At 40.4% G+C, this 24,180-nt stretch overlaps 1 protein-coding gene across 1 annotated transcript in view; it reads left to right on the top strand.

Annotated features, from left to right (window-relative positions):
* LOC132166376 (phenylalanine--tRNA ligase beta subunit, cytoplasmic) overlaps nt 1-24,180 on the top strand; it is a 64,727-nt gene that overhangs the window by 24,992 nt on the left and 15,555 nt on the right. The window contains exons 9-16 of the mRNA XM_059577179.1: nt 9,995-10,071; nt 10,618-10,744; nt 10,834-11,001; nt 13,139-13,264; nt 13,374-13,508; nt 13,625-13,759; nt 16,215-16,289; nt 18,943-19,050. Of these exons, the coding sequence (XP_059433162.1) occupies nt 9,995-10,071; nt 10,618-10,744; nt 10,834-11,001; nt 13,139-13,264; nt 13,374-13,508; nt 13,625-13,759; nt 16,215-16,289; nt 18,943-19,050 (951 nt within the window). The remainder of the gene's footprint in view (nt 1-9,994; nt 10,072-10,617; nt 10,745-10,833; nt 11,002-13,138; nt 13,265-13,373; nt 13,509-13,624; nt 13,760-16,214; nt 16,290-18,942; nt 19,051-24,180) is intronic.

Below are 24,180 nucleotides of genomic sequence, written 5' to 3' on the forward strand. Positions count from 1 at the left end.
CCCTCGAACTATTAAAGAACCCGTCCGGAGAACCATTCACAAGAATGGAGAATCTTACCGTCTTGATACACCACTCTATCCAAGCCCTCCACCTCTCGCCAAACCCACATCTATGCAGCAAATACAGAACAAAGTCCCAATTTACATGGTCATAGGCCTTTTCCAAGTCCAATTTCCAAGTCCAATTTACAAAGAACACCTGGCACCCCTGATTTCATGCGACTATCCACACATTCATTTGCAATGAGAACGGAATCTAGGATTTGCCGACCCCCAATAAAAGCGTTTTGAGAATAGGAGATGACCTTACCCAAAACAGTTTTCATCCTATTAGCAAGAACCTTAGACACAATCTTATACACTCCTCCCACCAGGCTAATGGGCCGAAAGTCCTTCATCTCCACCGCATCCGCCTTCTTCGGAATCAAGGAAATAAAAGTTGCATTCAAGCTCTTCACCAATTGACGTCTACGATAGAACTCTGCAAAAACCGCCATAACGTCTTGTTTAATAACACCCCAGCAAGCTTGAAAAAAAGCCATGGAAAAGCCATCTGGGCCCAGAGCCTTATCACCATCCATGCCTTTTACCACCTCCCAAACCTCCTTTTCCTCAAAATCTCTTTCTAACCACCTATTATCCTCCTCTTCGATGGTCAAAAACGGCTGGTTATCCATTCTAGGGCGCCAAGTGCTTTGTTCCGAATAAAGGCTTTGGTAAAACTGCACTATGTGATCTTTCACCTCAACTGGATCACCTGATAACACGCCATTAATATGAAGCACTTCCACACTATTGTACCTTCGATGAGAGTTAGCCATCTTGTGGAAAAAACGAGTATTTCGATCCCCCTCCTTGAGCCACAAAGCTCTCGATTTTTGGCGCCAATGAATTTCTTCACATAACAATGTATTCTCCAAATCTTTCAACTTGTCCACCTTCCGGACTTTCTCCTCCTGATCTAAACCTCTCGATTCTGCCAGCTCATCCAACTCCTGGATATCTCCCAACAACTCCTTTTTTTTCCTCCCAATATCCCCAAAGACCTCCTCATTCCACTTTTTCAAGTCCACTTTAAGGGCTTTTAGTTTATTAGCTAGCACAAAACTAGGCAAACCCTCAAACGAATATGACCCCCACCAAGAAGCAACCTTATCAACGAAGCCCTCTGCCTTAAGCCACATATTTTCAAATTTAAAACTCTTCTTACCTCCACAAGGAGTCCCACAGTCCAATAATAAAGGAAAGTGATCCGAGAGCAGGCGTTGAAGTCTCCTTTGTGATACTGTTGGGTAGTGGTCCTCCCAATCCGAAGAAAGCAAGAACCGATCAATCCTCGACCAACTCTCATCTTCTTGATTATTGGACCAAGTAAATTGACCCCCCACCATCGGAATATCCACCATATTATTCTCTGAGATGAAGTCTGAGAAATCCATCATGCCCGAAGAGAAATAAGAACCATTGGTGCGCTCACTGGGAAAGCGAACACTATTAAAATCCCCGCCCAAACACCAAGGGACCTCCCACACCCTCATCAAACCAGCCAATTCTTCCCAAAGAGCCCTTCTCTCCAAATCCTCATTCGGCCCATACACTCCCCCAAACACCCAAACCCATCTATCCTCTACATTTTGAAAGGAGCACGCCAAAGTGAAATGTCCCACACACTCCTCCTTACACTCCACTACCCTCCTATCCCACATCATTAGCATCCCCCCCGACGCACCATTAGAACCTTTATACTTCCACCCCACATGCTGACCTCCCCAAAGACTATGAATCACCTCTCTGGAGATGGTCTCCATCTTCGTCTCAATCAAACACACTACATCTACTTTCCATTCCTTTAAAAGACCCCTAATGCGCAATCTTTTTTTGAGGGCATTCAACCCTCTCACATTCCAAACTACTATATTAAGCTTCATGATCCACCAAAACGACCCTTCTCATCTTCCTCAATCTCTTCAAGTCCTTTGAGTGCAGGAACACAGGCAGAAGCACCTCCCAAATCCGAATTGTACTGCATTCTAGAAGCTTCTATAGCATTGAATAATGCCTCCAATTCCTCCTTTTTCCCCTCATCGGAAACACCAATTTTTGGGCAAAATTTGAGGCATTTTCCAACTACCCAGCTGGATGAGATCGAGTCTGACCCTAACTCCTCCAAAACTGCAGCTTCAGCAACTTTGTCCCCATCCATGCCTGAATCAGACTCAAAAAACTCCAAAACCGATGATCGATCCAGTCTTTTTTGCCCAAATTGAGTCAATGGGCCCAAACTCTCTTCCACCCCCCGACAATCCTGCTGAACCCATTCCCCCGCAGCCATCCCAGACTTCCGGCAAGAGGGACTCCCCCTCAGAAGCTGACGGTTGGCCCAACACATACCTTTCCCAGCCTCTCCGGTCTCCCTAGGCCTCTCCGGCGCCTTCTGGAGTTCCTCCGACGACGGAAGGGTCTCCGGCACCCTCTGAGATTTTTCCGGCGACAGACCCATGGGCCCCTTAAACTGTCCAGACGTCGCAGTTGAGGGTCCTAGTGGACCCACCAATGTCTCATCCCCTCTCTGCGGCCCATTCTTCCTCCTCCTATATGTTAACAAGGTTGACTCGTTGCCGGAGGACTGGGTCTTCATCACCGGACTTACGGGCTCCAACTCTATGGTTCGCTCTTCTGCCCGGAAAATACCAGCACCCCCCACAGACTTGCCGCTTATCTCCCTGGGAATCCCTCCTGTCGCTGACCCATTCCCCCCTCCGCCTGAGAAAGTCGCCGGAGTATCCATGGGAAGATGCGGGTCTCTCGGGTTTACCTTAAGGACCTCCGAGGATGCCGCTACATTAATTTTTTTTTTTTTTTTTTTTTTTTTTTTTTTAACTTTTTGATAAGAAAAAGAAGGGGGTGGCTCATGCCACCGCCCTTCTGACAACATGGGGTGGATGGCTCCCCCCATGGCCGGTTTGAGCGACCCCCACCCCCATGGCTAGTCTTGGGCGTAGTTTGGCCAACCCCAGACTGCTCCAAGTGATATGATATTGTCCGCTTTGGGCCAAGCCCGCACGGTTTTTATTATTGGATTTACCCCAAAATGTCTCATACCATTTAGATAGAGTATATTCCATATAAACACATCATCTTTTTCCACACCCAGGCAATGTGGGATGTCACACCATGAGGGTGGTTTGACCGTAGGGGTTGATTGAAACCACCCCCACGACCCTTTGGGATGGTTTTGGTACCCCCATACTGGCTAAGCCCATTTTGTCTAAAAGGGTGGCTTAAGCCACCTTTTTTTAATGAGGCATGTGGCCACTTGGTAATTTTTGATTGGTTTGATGTGGATTTCTGTTAATTTTGGGATGGAAGATGGACAGATGAACCATTTCTGTGTTTAGCCATAAGCGAGTTACGATTTATGATACGAATTGAAACTGAGGTGGAAAAAAATAAAGTCATTAAACTACAGGGGGTAAAAGGTACTTAGCCCTTTATTTTATTTATTATTATTTTTTAAATATATAATTTTTACATAGCACACACAAAGATTGTGATATTGGCGATTGTACATGCATGATTAGGATCTCATTCTTGAATTATAGAATTTAGGACGTTTCTTTACATCAAAGCGTTTGAAAAATGCACCTATTAAAATTGTGGCAAAAAAAAAAAGCTCTCTTCTCTCTCTTCTTTTCCTTCCCGGAGAAGGTGTGGGAGGAATAGTTTTTTGTTTCAGGCGGGCTGCTGGTGGTGGTGAGATGGGTTTATCAAGAAGTTGGTCGGTGGAATCCAAAGATTTTTAGATGATGGTAATGGATGGCGATACTAATTTGATATTCAAGGAGAGAAGCAAGGGTTTAGTGAGGTTCATAAGGCTAGGAAGTAGTGAAGCAGTATGGCTGTTGCACATTTTTGAGGAGTTGATTTCAGTGAAGGATTCTAGAGTCTTTAGAGATCAATCTAAACCAGGGTACCCTCAAGTGCTAGCCCAGAAATGTTCTAATAGGTATGGCAGTTTTTTGGTGATTGAAGAATGTGAGGGGAGGGAGAAGTGTAAGGCAGTCATGGTGCCGGAAGGAAAAAATCAGATAGGTTGGAACAAACTTGAGTCTGAACTGCAAATAGCCATAAGGTTCCTTGAACCTTATTTGAATCAAAGAAACGATGCAGGGAAGAAGAGGAGAAGCTATACTGAGGTGTTACAATCCACACTGTGCCCGAATGAGGAATTATTTGGGCCATCGTTTGAACCTGTCGCTAGGGTGCCCAAATGGCTGTCGGAAGGAAATGCAGGTCCAAGTGAGTTACAGACGAAGAAGTGCAGACAAGTTTCTGTTCCAGTTAGCTCCGGTCCAGTGACCATCCTCAAGTCTCCCGTGGATTGTCCGGCGATATCAGGTCCAGTAACCATTCTCAAGTCTATGGTGGGATGTCCGGCGACATCAAAGGGCAAGGAGAAGGATATGGATAATTTGGTGGAAGAAGAAGAGAAACAGAGGTACGCCAAAGATTTTCCGACGATTCTGTCATTGGTGCAATATAGTTCTCCGGCCAACCCAGCTCCAGCGACAACTGTTTTGTTGGGTAGCAAAGCTTTGTCTCATGCGATGGCGGTTACGAAGGACTGTACTGGAAGGAAGGAATGTTCTGATAATGGATACGTGGTATTTGGAGGTAGCGAATACGACAATCTAAGAAATTTGTTGGAGAAATTACAGCTGGAGATTAGATGTTGCTTGGAGAGATTGGCATTGGGCAAACGGGCTTCATACGTCAATGGGCCTTCAGAGCTTGGGCCTGCGCAAACCGATACTACAATATTGGAAGAAGTGAACGTTCAGCCCAACCAGAAGATGGGCGTGAATCATGCAATAGGGGCTGGGCTCAGAAGATTTGGTAAGAAATACAGGAGACTAAGGCCAAGAAGAGTGAAACAGATTCAAAGGACGAGAAAGATGACCAAACCAGGTGACCCAGGAGCTTCCTCGTCTGTCGCCGGGCATCGTTTTATGATAGGTCAACCTCAGGTAGGTTCATCGGCAAGATCTAAGTTGGGTATATTGAGAAAAGCTCCGATCAATGTGGGTATGGGGCTGACCGGCATGTTGAATGGTGTGTTATACCTAGGCCAGCGACATAGGGTGCCGGTGAAGCCTTTGGAGGAAGTGGGTGAGGTGGGGGGCGGCGATAGGGGCTCAAAGCTTCTGGAAACTCCAGCGGCAGGCACTTCGGCAGTCTCTGAGTATCGGGAGGTGCCGAAAGGGCTGTTCCTGGGTATTTAGGCAGCGAGGGGGATAATCTTGGGGTTGTAGAATCATCGAGAGCAAAGATTGCCGCTAGCCTATCATCTTTGATAGCATGCGAGATTGAAACTAGAATAGTGGATTTTTCTTCGACTGGGGCAGAGGTGGAGGATGGGAAATATGATGGGAGATTGTGTGGATGTTCCTTTAGAAAACCAAGAGGACAGGAATAGTGAATCCCCTAAAGCCAGCATGGAGGTGTCTATTGTTCCTCATTTGATGGAGAATTCTATTATTCTCAGGGAGTCCAGGTTGACAGGTCTGGAATTGGAAGAATATGAGGTGGAAGAGCACAATCCACTGGCGTGCTGTCCAGCTAAGTGGTTTTTGGCAAAAAAGGGGTCTAATTCTGTTGATAAATTTCTGAAGCTTGTGGAGGAGTTTAGTCATTATGTGGGGATCTCGTGTGATGGGTATGAAAGGAAGCTTTTAGAGCTGTTCGTGACTATTATTGCGAGTAATGAAGGAATGGGAATGGGAATGGCCTCAAATACGGGGAAGAAAGGTATGAGAGAACTCAATAACCTTGCGTGCTCCATTAATTATGACAGGAATGCTGGTAGGGGGAGGGCTAAGGAAAGAACTCATAGAGATCTGTCATGAAGCCCAGGATTGTTTCTTGGAATGTGAGGGGTTTGAATGAGGGCAATAAGTGCTTGAGGGTGAGGAATATGCTTAGGCAATGGAAGGTAGACATTGTGTGCTTACAGGAGACGAAGATGGATTCGATTTCCAGCAGTTTTGTGAATAATTTGTGGGGTTGTGCTAACGTCGATTGGTGCTTCTGGTGGCATTTTGGTGATGTGGGATAGAAGGGTGGTTTTGAAGATCGAGGTCTATGTGGGGGAGTTCGTTGCAGCCTGTTTATTCAAGAATGTAGAGGATGATTTTACATGGGCTTTTGCGAGGGTTTATGGACCAAATTTGGATTACTTGAGATGTTTTCTATGGGAAGAGCTGGCTGGCCTTTCTAGTTGGTGGGAGGTGCCATGGGTTATTGGAGGTGATTTTAATGTTACGCACTTTCCTAGTGAAAGGTCGGGGGGAGCGCGGTTCACTAACGCAATGTCAGAGTTGTCGGACTTCATCTCCGAACAGGGGCTTATGGACATTCCACTTGCAGGAGGGACTTTTACTTGGTCCAATGCTCATTCTCGGTCTAGAATTGATCGTTTTTTAATCTTTCTAGAATGGGAAGCCAAATATCCTAGCCTGTTTCAGAAGAGGTTGCTTAGATTGTGCTCGGATCATTTTCTCATCTTGCTTGATTGTGACGGTATGATCGGGGGTAAGAAGCCTTTCAAATTGAGAATATGTGGTTAAAAGCTGATGGTTTTGTGGAAAAGGTGCAAGCTCGGTGGTCTTCTTACAATTTTTTTGGCACTTCGAGTTTCATTTTGGCACCAAAGCTTAAGATGTTAAAGATGGATATCATAAGATGGAATGAGAATGAATTTGGAAATGTGAATGTTATTTGCAAAGAGAAAGCAGAAGAATTGAAGGCCATGGATAGATTGGATGAAGAAGAGAAGAATAGAAAAAGGGTGATTGTTAGGGAATTGGAGATTGCTCTTTTACAAGAAGAAATTAGTTGGAGACAAAAATCTAGGATCCGTTGGCTCAAGGATGGTGATAAGTGCACTAAGTTCTTTCATCAGATTGCCAACTCTAATAGAAGATGCAACTCCATTGATTCCTTGTCCATTAATGGTGTCCCTTCTTCTAATCAAGACAACATTAGGGATCATGCGGTACATTTCTACAAGTCTTTATTCGTTGAACAATGCAATTGGAGGCCTAGGTTGGACAACCTTACCTTTGATTGTTTGGGAGCGGGAGAGGCTGATCGGCTAGAATGTTCTTTTGAGGAAAAGGAAGTGTTGGCGGTAGTGAAAGGTATGGATAGAGACAAGGCGCCGGGGCCAGACGGTTTCTCAATGGCGTTCTTCCAAGATTGTTGGGAAGTGATCAAGGAAGACATTATGGAGAATTTCATACTCGGGGTAAGTTCGAAAAAAGCTTTAATGCTACTTTTATTTCTGTTATTCCAAAGATTCCTGGAGCTTTCGAGCTTAAGGAGTTTCGCCCTATTAGCCTTATTAGTGGGATGTATAAGATTATTGCCATAGTTCTTGCTAATAGAACGAGGAGGGTGTTGGATAGGGTGATATCAAAGCCTCAGAATGCATTCATTAGAGGAAGACAAATCACGGATTCGGTTCTTATAGCAAGTGAATGCCTGGATAGTCGTATCAGTTATGGGGAATCGGGTTCGCTTTGTAAATTGGATGTAGAGAAGGCTTATGATCACATTGACTGGAAATTTCTTTTGTATTTATTGAGGAGATGTGGATTTGGGGAGAAGTGGTGCTCTTTGAGCAATGTATCTCGACCGCTCGCTTCTCCGTTTTGATCAATGGTACTCCTGCTGGTTTCTTTAGTAGCTCCCAGGGGTGTGGCAGGGAGATCCATTGTCTCCATTTCTGTTTGTCATGGTTATGTAGGCGTTTAGTAGGATGGTTGCTGCTGCCACTGAGAATGGTTTCATTTCGGGCTTTTCCGTGGGAAACAGGCCATCGGAGAGGGTCAACATTTCTCATCTCTTGTTTGCAGATGACACGTTGGTATTTTGTAGGGTGAATCTTGATCAAATTCGTTCTCTTAAAGCCCTTTTGGTTTGTTTCGAAGCTATTTTGGGTCTAAAGGTGAATATGGATAAATCGGCTTTGGTCCCTGTAGGTGATGTGGATAATATGGAAGAATTGGGCAGTGTTTTGGGTTGTGAGATGGAGTCGTTGCCTTTGAAATACCTGGGACTCCCCTTGGGTGCTCGCTTTAAGGCAAAATCTATCTGGGATGACATTTTGGAAAAGATTGATCGGAGGTTGGTGAGCTAGAAAAGAATGTATCTTTCCAAGGGAGGTAGGGTCACTCTTATAAAGAGCACTCTCTCTAATCTTCCTACTTATTTCCTTTCCCTCTTCCCTATTCCTGTCTCGGTGGCTAAGCGTATAGAGAAGTTCCAATGTGATTTTCTATGGGGAGGTTTAAATGATGAATTCAAATATCATTTGGTTAAATGGGATAAGATTTGCTCTCCTATTTCCGAAGGAGGTTTAGGGATCAGGAAATTGAGATTGTTCAACCAAGCTTTGTTAGGGAAGTGGCTATGGCGTAATGGGCATGAGAGAAGGGCTTGGTGGCGAATGGTCGTGGATGCCAAATATGGATCCGAATGGGGGGGTTGGCATTCTATCAATATATCGGGGTCTCATGGGGTGGGCCTTTGGAGGTATATTAGTAGGGGGTGGCGGATGTTGTCTAGCCATACAAGATTTGATCTAGGAGATGGTTCCAAAATCAAATTTTGGGATGACGTTTGGTGCGGAGAAGCGTGTCATAAGGTTGTTTTTCCTGGTCTTTACACCATTGCTAATGCTAAAGACGCATCTATTGCTGGCAACTTGGATCTCATGGGGGGAGCTCTTCAATGGAATGTTAGCTTTTCTCGGTTGATTCATGATTGGGAATTAGAAGTGCTAGCCTCATTCTATACTTTGTTATACTCTCATAAAATGAATAGGGAAGGCGAGGATAAAATGTGGTGGATTCCGTCCAGTAAAGGGAAGTTCAATGTTCGCTCCTACTATAATGCCTTGGCTAGTATTGAGGCTAGTCATTTCCCTTGAAAGAGTATTTGGCGCACCAAGGCACCCTCGAGAGTGGCCTTCTTTACTTGGACGGCGGTGCTAGGGAAGATTCTCACAATCGATAATCTTCAGAAAAGGAATCTCATTGTGATCAATAGATGTGGTTTGTGCAAATTGGATGGGGAAACGATTGATCATCTTCTCCATTGTGAGATTGCTCGCTCTCTATGGGATGCTATTTTTAGCCGATTTGGATTATCATGGGTCATGCCTCAAAAGGTGGTGGATTTGTTCGCTTGTTGGTCGTCGGGAGGGCGTTCACAAAGTGCCGTTGTGTGGAAAATGGCTCCCCTTTGCATAGTATGATGTTTATGATTAGAAATGAATGCGAGATGCTTTGAGGATTCTGAGAGATCTTTGGAGGACCTCAAGGCATTTTTCTTCTACACGCTTTTCACTTGGACAGCAGCTTGGCTTGCTCCTTTAGTGATTAGTTATTTTGACTTCCTTGTTTTTTTTTCTTCTCCTAATTAGGCGTTTTCTCTTGTATATTCCTTGTGTACTTGGGTTTTGGGTTGCGCCCCTTTGCGCTTTTGATATATAATCTTTACTTATCAAAAAAAAAAAAATTGTGGCATATTATCGATGTAGTCAAAAATATTTTTTTTCTCGAAAAAGCTTGTTCTTCACTTTTGTAGAAACACTTTTTCTTTAGAAAACCAAAAGACAATTGTTTGCTCAAAGCTTTTTTACAACATAGAGAGCAAGAACCTGATAAAAATATACTCAATTCTCAAATTTAACATGCCACCTTTTTAATATGTAGCATTTTTCAAGCGTTTCAATGTAAAGAAACAGCCTAAATTTTGTAATTTGAGAATTTACAATTTCTTTGTAAAGGATTCTGATCTGTGCATGCATCCCTTGTGCACAGTTCTCAGGAGCTTGTATATTTTATTTTTATATTAGTCATGCAGATATTAAAAAAAATTAGTCATGCAGATATTAGTGTATGATCTCTTAATTTATGTTTCACTGCAGTCAGATTTGAAACTCAAGAAGTTTTTGCACATAATTGAGAACTCACCAGTGTACCCTGTTATATATGACCATAACAGGTATGATGGTCTGTTGATGTTTATGCAATTATAAGGATTCTTAGCTCTTTTACCAGCCAATTTATTTAAATTGTTGTTATGTCTTATTTCTTCTATCAATTTCCTTTTTTTTTTTTTTTTGGGAAGTATGGAGCTTCTTTGCTTTGAAGATGTTGAGCTCACACTGTTCATTTTAGTCTGAGTGTATGCTTGAATAACGCCATTGTCTCTATTGAGTTTTGACAGAAAAAGATCTTTTAGCCTTTGTACATCTGTTCTTAATTTCTTTTAGAAAACTGTATTGGGAACACAAAAGGCTCATTTGGCAACACTTTTTAGGATAGCTTTTGGCTTTTTTAGCAAATAAATAGAAGTATTAACAAACAACTCCAATTACAAGATACTCACAAACTGCTTTCACCTTTATGTCACATCACAACTAAAAAGCAAAAAACACCCTCTAAAATATTTTACCTAAAGAGTCCAAATTTTTTATGTCTTCTTGATGTTCTAATATGTTTATTTCCTTTTTTTTCTTCCCCTGAAAATTCTATTTGTTTAATGCAGAACTGTTTTGTCTTTACCCCCCATTATCAATAGTGCACACTCAGCAATCACTCTAAAGACAAAGAATGTATTCATTGAATGCACTGCCACTGATCTAACAAAAGCCAAGATTGTTTTGAACACAGTGGTGGGTACTCTAGAAGTTCAACATGTTGTGGATGCTATTTCTTATTTGTAGTAGATAAATAAATGAATGGTTTTCCTCTATTCTTCTAGGTGACAACCTTTTCAGAATATTGTGAAAGAAAGTTTGAAATTGAACCAGTTGAAGTGATATATTCTGATGGGAAGTCGTATACTTATCCTGAATTATCTGTCTACAATATGGGGGTTTCTCTATCTTATATTACGGGTGCAATTGGAGTCCCCTTGGAGGCTGAGAAGGTATTACAATTTCTGTTATATTATGTCTCATTCTTGATTCATGAAACCTAAATGTGTCATTCAAGATGGTGGTCATGGTTGTTGTTTTTGTTTGGGTGTGTGTGTATGCGCGTATTTATTTATTTTGTTAAAATTTATGGGTGGGGCTGGTGGCGTTTTATTGTTTCACTCCTGTTCTTTATGCTGTCTTTATTTGTTTGGTCTTGATATGTTTTGCCAATTGGCAGATTATATCTGTATATTTTCTGTTTGATTCTTGTATATGTATATGTTCCTAACTTGGATTGGGCTATTGTATATGTTCCTAACTTTCCCTCCGGAAATCTGGTAGATCTGATTTGTTTTCTAGACTGTAGTAGCAACTAGGTCCTTGGCTCTGTTGTATACTCTTTTGTGTGTGAGGGCTTTGCCCTTTTTTTTTTTTTTTTCAATAAAATTGTAATTATTCATCAAAAAAAAAAAGAATCCTCTCATCCTGGTAGTCTTGATTCAATTTGAGTTGTCCTACTGCTTCATAGTTGCTGGGCTCCTTTGAAGGTATTCTCTACTTGCTTATGGGAATTATGTTCATCCAATTATAACTCTAGTAAAAGGAAAAGTTTTGATGAGGTTTAACCATTAATTTTATGGATGGTGCCAAGGCAAGCCAAGTATCAACTTACTCGAGCACTATTCAGTCAGAAATTTATAGAGCTTGAGCTTGCCTTAAGCCAGATCTGTTTGTGCTATACATGTAGTGTAGTGGTTGAGCCTATCCCAAATTGAGCTTGAGGACAGCTTCTTGAGCTTAATCTATATAAAAAGTTTTCACGTTATGGTTCAGAAGTCAAGCAGTCAATAGCCAATAAATAGTGTACTTAATTTCTTATCAGTTTGATTGCTGAGAACAATATATGCCCTGGTGGACTCACATTGCATGCCTAATGGGCAAAGAAAGAAATAAGAGGTCTTTTCATAGGGTTCAAACTAACAATACTGAAGCATAGTGTAAGTGCGAGAGTGGCAGCGTCTGCATATATTTGGCAGGATGTGAAGGTTAGAAAAATCATTGGTAGATAATGCTGTGTCAACAAAAAAGATAATGTTTCTATTTGATGTAAGTTTAAGGTGTCAAAAGTTTGAAATTAGGAGTAGAATAAGTGGAAAACTGAATCTGGTTGTGAATTGTAATTTCTGGAATATGTGAAGATATTGAAAGAAGGAAGATGTGCGCTAAGTGAGAAGAAAAAAAGGAAGTAGAGGAAAGAACCACAGGGCAATAATGCCTTCAACAAACCATAACACTTAAAATTGACTATTCAAAGTCAATTTTTGTTCTTAAAAAGTCAGATTCTATGTGGATACTAAGAGATATAGACTTGGACTAATAAACCAAGCTTATGGCAGTATATCCAGTCCCAGTAACACTAACTTGGTTCACTGTCTCTGATCTTTCTTTTTATATTCTTCTCAGTAATTTGTTTCCTATAACTGCAAGTTTTTACAACTGATCAACATATAATTAATAACAAAATTCTTCCTTTGAAATGGCTAACTATGTTTGGTAGCCGGGAAGAAGTAGAAGGGTTGGAGAGGGGAGGAGAAGGGAAAGGATTCCAGAGAGAGGTGTCCACCTCTCCTGCATGTTGTTTGGTTGACAGGGGAAGGAATGATGTAAGGGGAAATGCTTGATGAGGATACAACCAAAATTTATTCCCTCATATCCCGCTTTTCTTTTTTCAGAAAAGAAGCTCTACTTGGGGACACCCTATGCTTTTAATGATATCTTGATTATTTATCAAAAAAAGAAAAGAAAAGCTCTCCCCCCTCTGCTTTCCAATCCGTCCAATTGTAGATGGATTGGAAATGGTGGGGTCCATGGGATTTATCCTCTCCATTCACATTCCCCCTAATCAAACTGAGGGACTCTTTCCCGCCTCTCTCTCTTCTTCCTCCCACCCTATTAGGCCCCCACTCTCCCTTCAAACAAACATAGAATTAGATTAGCGGTCTTATACACAGGCTATCACGTTGCAATGTAGACCCTTTATATTTGTTTATTTTAGTGAAAATAACTGAAGCATATGTAAGGGCTTGGCTGCTTTTTTTTCTTTTCTTTTTTGGCATTGGCTTCTCACTTTCTTGACCTATCCTTCAGGTCACGAGTTTGTTAAATCGGATGCAATTGCATGCTGAGCAGTCTGTATCAGGTGATAGATCCACTATTAATGTATCTGTACCCCCTACTAGAAGTGATGTTCTTCATCCATGTGATGTTATGGAGGTATTGATAGTACTAAACCTGGTCATTTTACTAATTTGCCTTTCTTCACCGAACATGTTTGGATTGTCACTTGTATTTTTATTGACAACGAATGTTTTTTATTGCTTAGGATGTTGCTATTGCTTATGGCTACAACAATATTAAGGATATTGCAGTTGCTAAGGGTTACAATATTTCGAAGGGAAGGGCTGTGTCTTTGAAGCCATTGCGCTTGGAAGAGTTTAGTCATCTTATCAGATTGGAGGTATAGAGCAGAGAATCCTCATGTATATTCAAGCGAAAAAAATCAGACTGTTGTGACTTTTTCTTGATTATTACTTCTATTTGTTTAAGTTTTGCTCTTTTCTATTTTCCTGTTAGATGGCAATGTGCGGGTTTACAGAAGTCTTGTCATTTATTTTGTGCTCGCTTGGTGATAATTTTGCAATGATAAATCATGAAGATGACGGATCAACTGCAGTGATTATTGAAAATCCTCGTTCCTCTGAAAATGAGGTTTGTATCCTGAATCTTGTGTGCTTTAGTTATACTCACTGTAGGATTTTTTTTCCCCTCTTATCGGTAATTTTATGGAAGGGTTTGAACCTTGTATATGATTGTTGTAACTCCTATCAATTTGTTTCTTCGTTTTCAACTGTTTTCTTTTCATATGTTTCTTTACTCAGTTTACGTTCTCTTGAGTTTGTCCTTAAGTCTCTCTCTGTGACATGTTCACTTTCTCTTACTTCTTTTTGAAAGGTTCTCCTTTCCTGTCCTTACAATTATTCTTTTTATTCTCTTTGTTTTGAATGAAGACTTAAAACTCATTTCATGAACTCGTGCATTTCTTTTAGAACCCTGCTATATTTTTGTCATATTTCTTCCCTTGTCCCTTTTTGTTTTTTTGTTTTTGTTTTTGTTTTTACTGTTTGTGTAGCTTATTGTTGATTGGTTAGATGTTCCTTCTTGAGTTCTACATCCGACCTTCGTTTACTATATTGAAGCACAAAATTCATAAAGATTGATTCTTTTTTCGATAAAAATTGTTTATCTTTACACCATCTTTTGTTAAAGGCACCATTGGATGTGATTTTCCAATGGATTTTCATCTTTCATTAATGGTAATTTTTTGATATAGAGAGTAATAGCTCTGCTTGGTCACAGTTCAAGAGTTCTTGTTTAGGCAGTTCTTATCATCCATGCATAATGTTTTGATCTAAGATTTCAATTGTTCCATGTTTCAGCAGTAGTATATTGTTCCACGAACCTTTCGTGCTATTTATGCATTCCATATGTACAAGCTAATTGGGGCTCGTAGCTAACCTTTCCACACAACTCTTCAAATTAGAGCTTTTGTTAAATATTTTATTTAGAAACGTTTTTCTTTGTGTGTGGCATGGTTTTCTATGCCCAACCAATACAATATTATGATTCATCACATGCACGACATTGACATGTGTGCCAAGTACTTCTTTGTGCAGAATTGAATAAGGAGTTGTTCATGCCAACTTAGGCTCCTTTTGTTTCGGAGTAAAATGATTTTTGGAAAATATTTTCCATATTTTCGGGTGTTTGGTGCGATGAAAAATAATAGTCTAATGGAAAATATTTTTGGTTTGACCGAAAAGCCTCTTTAATTTTTGAAAAATGGTTTTCATTTTTTAAAACCGTAAACCATTGTTTGAGTTTGAGTATCTCATTCTCAAATCGACAAACCTAGCTGGGATGTCATTGGAACCCCGCTAGGACTTTACTCAACCATTGGAACCCGGTCAGGACCACATTGGGACCTGATTGAGACCCTGTCGGGTCCATGTTGGGACACGATCGGGACCACGCCGATACTTTGTTGAGACTTGATCGGGACACTGTTGGGACCCGGTTAAGACACCGCCGGGACCCGACCGAGACATTGGTAGGACCTGGTTAAGGCCCAGTTGGGACCTGACCTAGATCTCGTCAGGACCCCGTAGGGACTCAGTCGGGACTCACTGAGACGTTGCTGGGACCCAATTAGGACGATTAGAACTTGTTGGGACAGTGTCGGGACCCTACCGGGACACCGCCAAGACCCTGTTGGGACCATGCAGAGACTCAACTGAGACATCGCTAGGACTCGGTCGGGATCTGACCAGGTGATTGCCGGGACCCCGCTTGGACATGGTCGGGACTAGTGAGACCCGACCAGGCCACCGTCCGGACCTAGTAGGGACATTTTTGTAATTTAAAGTTTAATTTGATTGAATATATATATATATATAAATTGTGATTTCCGGAATGCGCCAATCACCGGAAAATGTTTCGAATAAATCTTAGTAATGAATGGTGTGTAAGCAGAATTGAGTTGTTTGGTTAGCAAGATGGTCTGTGTCATTGCTATTGAAGTTGCTCTCCTGATTTGCAACCCCATGAATTTCCATTTTGTCATTGAAGTGCATGTATCTGTTTTTTTTTTTTTTTAAACCAATTTAAGTTTAGTACCTTGAAGTGTGTCTAGGCTTAATATTTTGTCTACCTACATTTCTAAGGTGCGTGTTTGCTCCCTCTTAGTTTATGTGATTGTAGCTGGCTGTTCTTATTTTTATCTTATGTCATTCTCTTGAAATCTCTAATGTGCACACTAAACATAAAAAAAAGAACACATGATGCATATTTTAGAAAAGAACTTTGAAGGAGATTAAGTCTTTATTTTTCAACACTTTGTATCTTTGAACAACTGCTATGTTTCTCTTGTGTGATTAGTTACCATGCTTTTTCTTATTCTTTTTGCCTCTGTTAGTTAGTTGGCTTCTCTTATATACTTTCTATGTGCATGGGGATGCTTTACGCCTTTAATGAAATCTTGATTACTTATAAAAAAAAAATTATTCTTTTTTTTTTCTGAAGATACTTATAAAAAAAAAAATTATTATTATTATTTTTTTCTCCGTTTACTTTTCTGAAGTTTTGACGCATTTCTCCATTTCCACAGACCGCTCGTACCAATCTTATGTCTGGTATATTGAAAACTGTTGGACAGAACAAAGCCCATCCAAAGCCCATAAAGGTACAACATAGTTCTTCAATAGACCATTTATTTTTTTGTGGGTGAGTCTGCCTGTCTCTCTGTTATTAGATAATAATATTTATCTTCTATTAGGTTTACTATGTCTAAGGTGTGCATAGTATTTAATTCAGTTTGGTCATTATTATTAGTTGCAGTGCTCTCGTGGAGGCTTATGTTGTTTCATTGTGTCATAAACAGAACAACCCAAGTATAGAGAGAGTATGCAAGAGAGACAGACACTCACTTAGGTGGAGAAAAAAGAACACAAGTCAAAAAATTCCAGAAATTAGAAAAGCTGGAATTACTTGTAGCAGTCATCCACCCATAAAGGGTTTTGAACACGATAATTTTAAACTCTACCTCTGTTCTCACGCTCTTTAAAGTTTCGGGAGTTGTGTTCTCGCCAAATGCACCACATCTCACAAGGGGGGGAGTGGGGGCAAGTTTCAAGCTTCCAAATTGCAGTGACTACCAAACTGGCTTTTTAACTCGCCAATAACTCCTCCACCCATTGGGGCATTACCCGCTTTTAGGTCTAATCATTTATTTATTTATTTCTTATTGCATTAGAGTGGCGAACATGCTTAGATAGCTTATAGTGTTGCAATTACCCCACAAAGTTAAAAAACTATCATATCGAACTTCCAATTTTTTGCAATGTGACCTATCCTTAAGTTTTTCCGTTAAATATTGTCAAAATTACCAAAATACCCTCATTTGTTTTTGAAAAATAAAATGCAAAGATTCAGGCGTTGATCAAGATTTAATGAAATCTTCAAAAATACCCATGCTTGAATTTTTACAATTTTTTTTTTTAATTTTTTATTTAGGTATTTGGGAATTTTAATAGGATTTAACAGAAAAACCTAACAGATGGATGTCATTGCAAAAAATCATAAGCTTGATATACTAAATTGAGAATTTTTGAACTTTGTGGGAGTGATTGAAAATGATGGAAGTTCGGGGGGGGGAGGTGGTTAAGTGAAGTTTCCCCATCTTTTATTAGTTAATACCTTCAATTAATAGATTAGTATTAAATTATTTCTAGTGATTTTTCTTGCAGATTTAAGTCTATGATGTCTTTTGATAGTTATCTTTTACTTTTGGTCTCTATTTTATGGATTTGTTGTGAAGGAGAGATGGAACTCGTGGGAAACTTTTTTCAATAAGCTCTATCTTTGCACACTATTTTTTTTTTTTTTTTTGATAAGTAAAAACCAATCCTATTAATAGCGTAAGGCGCCACCAGGAGTATACAATAGGATTACCTAACTAGAAAAGGAAAAACGTACAAGGAAATCATCATAGTTAATCGACACTGGGAAGATATACGCAACAGTCCAAAGATACAAAGCATGAAAACAAGAGAATAATATATCCTCCAAGGACCTCTCCAAGTCCTCAAAGCACCTATTATTTCTCTCCCTCCATAAACACCAAAAAAGGCAAGTAGGCACCATCTTCCTAACCGTAGCACTCCCCCTCCTCCCCAAAGACCCCCAATAGGCGAGTAAATCGAAAACCCGTCTCGGCATCATCCAAGACAACCCAAAACGACCAAAAAAGGCACTTCACAAAGCATAAGCTACCTCACAATGAAGAAGATCCAACGTCTCCTCACTTCTCTTGCACATACAACATATGTTCATCATAATCACATGTTGCTTCCTAAGGTTATCTAGGGTCAGAATTTTGCCCAAGGCTGCTGACCACACAAAGAAGATTGCCCTCGGAGGAGCCTGTGTTCGCCACACACTCTTCCAAGAATACTGGAATCTCCTCCCTTCGGTACATGCCAAGGATAAAAAGAGGAGCTTGACCTTGAAAATGCCTCTTTTTGAGGAGATCCACCACAATCTATCTTCACACCTTCGTCTCACTCTGGCAGAATGCAACACCTGGAAAAAAGAGACAAATACATCCACCTCCCAATCATGAGCCTATCTACAAAAGCTTACATTCCACTGTTTAGAACCACCCAACACCTCCAAATTAGCCGCAACTGAAGCATCCTTCGCACAAGCAATACTAAATAAACCTGGAAAAGCTATCTTGAGAGCCATATCTCCACACCACAAATCATGCCAAAAGCTAACCCTAGTCCCATCTCCCACCACAAATCTCGTAAAGCCTTTGAAAGTATCCCACCCTTTCCTAATATTCTTCCATAACCCCACCCCAAAAGCTCCTCCAGGCTCCAAAGAAGAACACCTTCCCCATAAACTTCCAAACTTCGAATCTACCACAACTCTCCACCAAGCATCTCTTTCCAAACCATAACGCCACAATCATTTCCCTAGAAGAGCGCAATTGAACACCATTAAGTTTCTAATGCCCAACCCTCCCTCCTTAATCGGAGTGCAAACCTTCAACCACTTCACCAAGTGGTACTTGAACTCTTCACCTAACCCACCCCATAAGAAATTGCGCTATAACTTCTCAATGCGCTTAGCAACACTCACCGGTATAGGGAAAAGAGACATAATATGTAGGCAAGTTGCACACTATTTATGCATTTTGAACAATGATATATGTTGTCAGTATTTATAGTTATAGGCTTAATTTTTTGTATTTTATCATGCATCTAATATTTTCCCTGCATTCACCTGTTGTAATTTTATGAGAGTTCCCTCTTTTATAATTTTGCCTCTAGATTTTTGAAGTGGGTGACGTAGTGCTCTTGGATGAGACAAAAGATGTGGGTGCAACAAATCGTCGCCAACTTGCTGCTCTATATTGTGGTGCTACTGCAGGATATGAGGTACATTCATCTCATTGTACTCAATTTGGTTGTCATGTTGAATATCAAGTTGTGAGAAAGAGTTAATCTCACACGATTCTATTTTTTATAACTTGTCATAGTTTGTTTCCATATATTGTTTGACAACTTGCATTAGTTGTAATTTATAGATTATAATTTGTAGTATTGTTGATCGTCAGGTTTGACTTTGTTTGAACACAAATTTTGAGTGTTGAAACGGAGTATTGGTCAAGCCACTTTCCAAAATCAAGACATGATTTAGCCAACAATCTACTCTGATGCTAGAAAAATCTCAAAAGTTTGTAGATATGCCTAGACCCATTTTACTCCTGTTGCTATTGTCAAACCCTTCAAATCACTAGATCATGCCTACTTGCGATAATCAACTCAAGACGACAAATTTAGTTGCAAATGCAAAACAAACCCTCTTCCCAAAGAACAAAAAAAAAAGAAAAAAAAGAGAGAGATGACAAGATGAGAATGACAAGGCATTAGGACATTGGATGAATAGTGTAATGTATAGTAAGATAAAAAGTTAAGCCTTGCAGTCTTCGTTGTCTTGACCCCTTCTCTTTTACTAGTTCATTACTTGTCAAAAAAGAAGGATAAAGGAAAAAAAAAGTGTATTGAGTGATAAGTACACATTCTTCTGTTTTATACAAACAGCAGCCCGTCAATACAAATAGAATTATCTTATCAGAAAAAAAAAAAAGAAAAAGAAAAAAAGAAAAGAAGGAATAGGTATTGTAAGCTTTCCTTTATGTCTTTATTTATAACCCTTCTAGTCTTCAGAGTACACACTTTGATGCTGCTGCCAGATTTTCTGTGGTGGATTGGAATATGGTGTGTTCACCTTTTTGATATGTGGGTTTGGGGTGAGAAAATTGAGAACTTCTAAAGCACCGCTGGTAAGTGGTTGTGGCATTATGGTGAAGAAGGGAATCATTTATGGAGATGTGTTACTAATGTATAACACGAGTAACTGTGGGTTAAGTGGACTTTAGATTTGGAGAGGTAGCAGGCAGGTTGTAAGGGGTTTTCAAGCTATATATGGTGTGCTTTTGGCATGACGAGTGGTGTGAACATAGTGTCCTGAAAGCAAAACTTTCTGATTTAGTAATTAGAACTGGAAAGCTTTTGTGCTTTCTTATTTGGCTCTATTGAGGATAGGAGGATCCCTTTTTAGAATCTCAAATTTATTCAGTCTATCACAGTTAGGAATCAGAATAGAGGATTCACTTTATAATTTCTAATATTAAATTATGCTAGTTGGTGAAGGGCTTCAACGGTAGCTGAAACATGGTAATAAATTTAGAGGTTTTTTTTTTTATAATTTTTTTTTTAAGTTGTCCTAAAGAGATGGAATGAGAAGGTGTGGCAATGTAGAAAGGAAGAAGAAGGTCCTTTTGGAGGAGCTACGTGTTCTCGGTATCATTGAAGAGGGAGGGCATTAGGACCTTAGGTGTTGAGGAGAGTATGAAGAAGGTGGAAATTGTTTGCTAAGTAGAAAGATCCACTCTCATGGAGGCAGCGAGTTGGAGGCAAAAATTTAGTATCTTATGGCTTAGGGAAGGTGACAAGTGCGCAAAGTCTTTTCACAAAATGGCTAACTCCAACAGAAGAAGGAATTCCATTGACTCCTTATTGATTGATGGCACTGTTTCTACCAACCAATTGGAGATCGGTGTGCACATTGTCTAGTTTTATAGTTGGAGGCTTGTGGATGACGGTCTTTCCTTTGATTCTATTGATGAGATTGCGGCTAGTTGGTTGGAGATATATTTTGATGAAAGGGAGGTGTAGGAGGTTGTGAAATCAATGGATGGTGATAAGACACCGATCCCTAATGGTTATTTTATCTCATTCTTCCAAGCTTGTTGGATTGTTTTGAAAGAGGACATCATGAAGGTTTTCTGTGATTCCCAAAAAAAAGGTTTTTTTTTGTGATTTCCATGCTAGTGGTAAGTTCAAGAGAAGCCTTATGCTACGTTTCTTGCCTTCATTCAAAAGATTCTAGGGGCTGTCAACCCTAAGGATTTTTGCCCAATCAGTCTAGTGGGTGCATCTACAAGATTATTGGTGAACATTTTTTTTTTTTTTGATAAGTAATGTGAAAATTACTGAAAAAGCACATAGGGGTGCAACCCTAGTGCAAATATATATACAAGAGAACCCCTACAGAATATACAAAAAGCACATATTCAAGAACTCTTCTACAGTTGGGACATCAATACGGTGGTGAGCCAACACCCACAAGTATGGCATGGAGATCATATTCTTCCTCACCCCATCCACCGAACACTCCTTATCCTCAAAAGTTTGTGCATTCCCCTCCCACCATATACACCAAGTGACGCACAAAGGAACCATCTCCAAATAACTTCAGAGAGATCCCTACCCCCCACCTGATTCTAGCAAGCAAGCAAGTCGAGGAAACTTTTTGGCATAACCCACTCAATACCAAACAAAGTAAAGATATAGTGCCATAGCTGAGTGGCCACTTCACAATGGATCAATAAGTGATCTACGGATTCCCCATTCTTCTTACACATACAACACCACTCCACTACTACAATACTCCTCTTTCGCAAATTGTCATGTGTCAAAATTTTGTCGAGAGCCACAGTCCACCCAAAAAATGCCACTCGCGGCAGCACCTTAGAGGGCCAAATACTCTTCCATGGAAACACCTCATAACATGGAATGGACAAGGCCTTATAGAACGACTTCACCTCAAACATACCTTTTTTAGGGCCTGTTTGGGATAGCATTTGAAGAATCTAAAAGTGCTTTTAACATTTAAAAAGCACGTTTGAAGAAAAAAGTATTCGTTTGGTAAAAAGATTAAAAGCGCTTTTAAGGGTCTAAGAAGCCTAAAAATGGCCAAAAAGCACTTTTGGCAAAAGCTTAAAAATGAAGCTTTTGCTCGGAAGCTTTTTTTGACTTAAAAGCTCTATTTCTCAAACTCAATCCCAAATAGGCTCTTAGATGGGGGCGAACGAATCCGATCTACATTACCATGAGAGATCTTACAACAGTACAGCAGTTCAAAGAAAGATGATATCACATCCAGCTCCCAATCCTGGACGGAACACACAAAGATGAAATTTCACTCAACAACTCCATTCCTCAACATAAAATTATCCTTCACCCACGCTTCTTTGTACCTTGCAATACTAAACAAGGAAGAGAAAGCATGCTTCAACGGCCAATTATCACACCACGTATCATGCCAAAAGAGAACCTTTGATCCTAGCCTCACCTCAAACCTCACACCTTTTGCAAAAGTATCCCATCCTCGTCTAATATGCTTCCACAAACCCACACCATAAGGCCCCGACACCACCTTCGAACACCACCCACCATCCTGATCTTCATACTTAGCTTTGATTATCTTATACCAAAGCGCCTCACTCTCTGTTGCATATCTCCACAGCCATTTCCTCAAAAGAGCTTGGTTGAACTTATGCACATTTCGAATGCCAAGACCGCCGGCCCTTAAAGGATGGCAAATTTGGTTCCAGTTAACAAGATGCAGTTTTTGTTTATCTCCCATTCCTCCCCACAGAAAATCTCTTTGAATCTTCCCAATCCTATTGGCCACACTCAGAGGAACCGGAAACAAGGATAAGTAATAAGTTGGAAGATTAGACAACGTACTCTTTATATACTACATTACTTATCAAAAAAAAAAAAAAAGGGTTAACCGACCTCCCTTTGATAGGTACAATTTCTTTCAACCTACCAACCGACGTTCCATCTGCTCCGTCACACCATTCCACATAGACGTAGCTTGTATGTAGCCCCTAATGGCAAGCCCAAATACTTCATGGGCAAGGCCGTAACACTACACCCAAGAATATCAGCCAAAGTCCCAATGTTTCCCACTTCTCCTATAGCAACTAGTTCTGATTTACCAAGATTAACTGTCAGCCCCGAAACAGCCTCAAAGCATAAAAGGATAAGGCGCACATAACGGATTTGCTCAGGATATGCTTCACAGAAAATCAAAGTATCATCCGCAAATAAAGAATGAGAAACCACCAAATCTGAAAAGTCCCTTTCTCCCACAGAGAAATCTAATGATAAACCTTGCTCTATTGTTGCATTCACCATCCTACTCAAAGCCTCCATAACCAGCACAAACAGTAACAGTGAAAGCGGGTCCCCTTGCCGTATTCCCCACGAACTATTAAAGAAACCCTCCGGAGTTCCATTTACCAAGATGTAGAATCTAACCGACAAAATACGCCACTCTATCCACTCCCTCCATCTCTCTCCGAAACCACACTGTTTCAGTAAATACAACAGAAACTCCCAATTAACATGGTCATAAGCTTTTTCCAAATCCAGCTTGCAAGTAACACCTGGTGCACCTGATCGCATACGACTATCCAAACATTCATTAGCAATGAGCACCGAGTCTAAAATTTGCCGACCACCAATGAAGGCATTTTGAGAGTTAGAGATGATCTTTCCTAATACATTTTTCATTCTAGTGGCTAGAACCTTGGAAAGAATTTTATACATCCCCCCCACCAAGCTAATAGGCCAAAAATCCTTCGTCTCCACCGCATCCGCCTTTTTCGGAACCAAGGACACCAAAGTTACATTCAAACTCTTCACTAACTGCCGTCTTTGGTGGAATTCAGAAAAAAACAGCCATAACATCATGTTTCACAACAACCCAACAAAATTGAAAAAAAGCCATGGTGAACCCGTCCGGTCCCGGTGCCTTGTCACTTTCCATGCCTTTTACCACCTCCCAAACCTCCTTTTCCTCAAAATCTCTTTCTAACCAATTTTTCTCCTCATCAATGGACGAAAAAGTTTGATTGTCCATTCTAGGTCTCCAAGTACTTCGCTCCGAATATAAACTTCGATAGAATTGCACAATATGCTCTTTTATCTTGGTCGGATTATGGGACAAAGCATCATTGATACGTAATGCTTCCACACAATTATACCTATGATGGGAATTAGCCACCTTATGAAAAAACCGAGTGTTACTATCCCCCTCCTTCAGCCATAATGCTCTCGATTTTTGTCGCCAATGAATTTCCTTGCACAACAAGGTATTCTCCAGTTCTCTCGACATATCAGCCATTTTAGTCTTTTCTTCCTCTACTA

This window comes from Corylus avellana, chromosome ca11 (genome assembly GCF_901000735.1).
Source record: "Corylus avellana chromosome ca11, CavTom2PMs-1.0".
Lineage (NCBI taxonomy): Eukaryota > Viridiplantae > Streptophyta > Magnoliopsida > Fagales > Betulaceae > Corylus > Corylus avellana.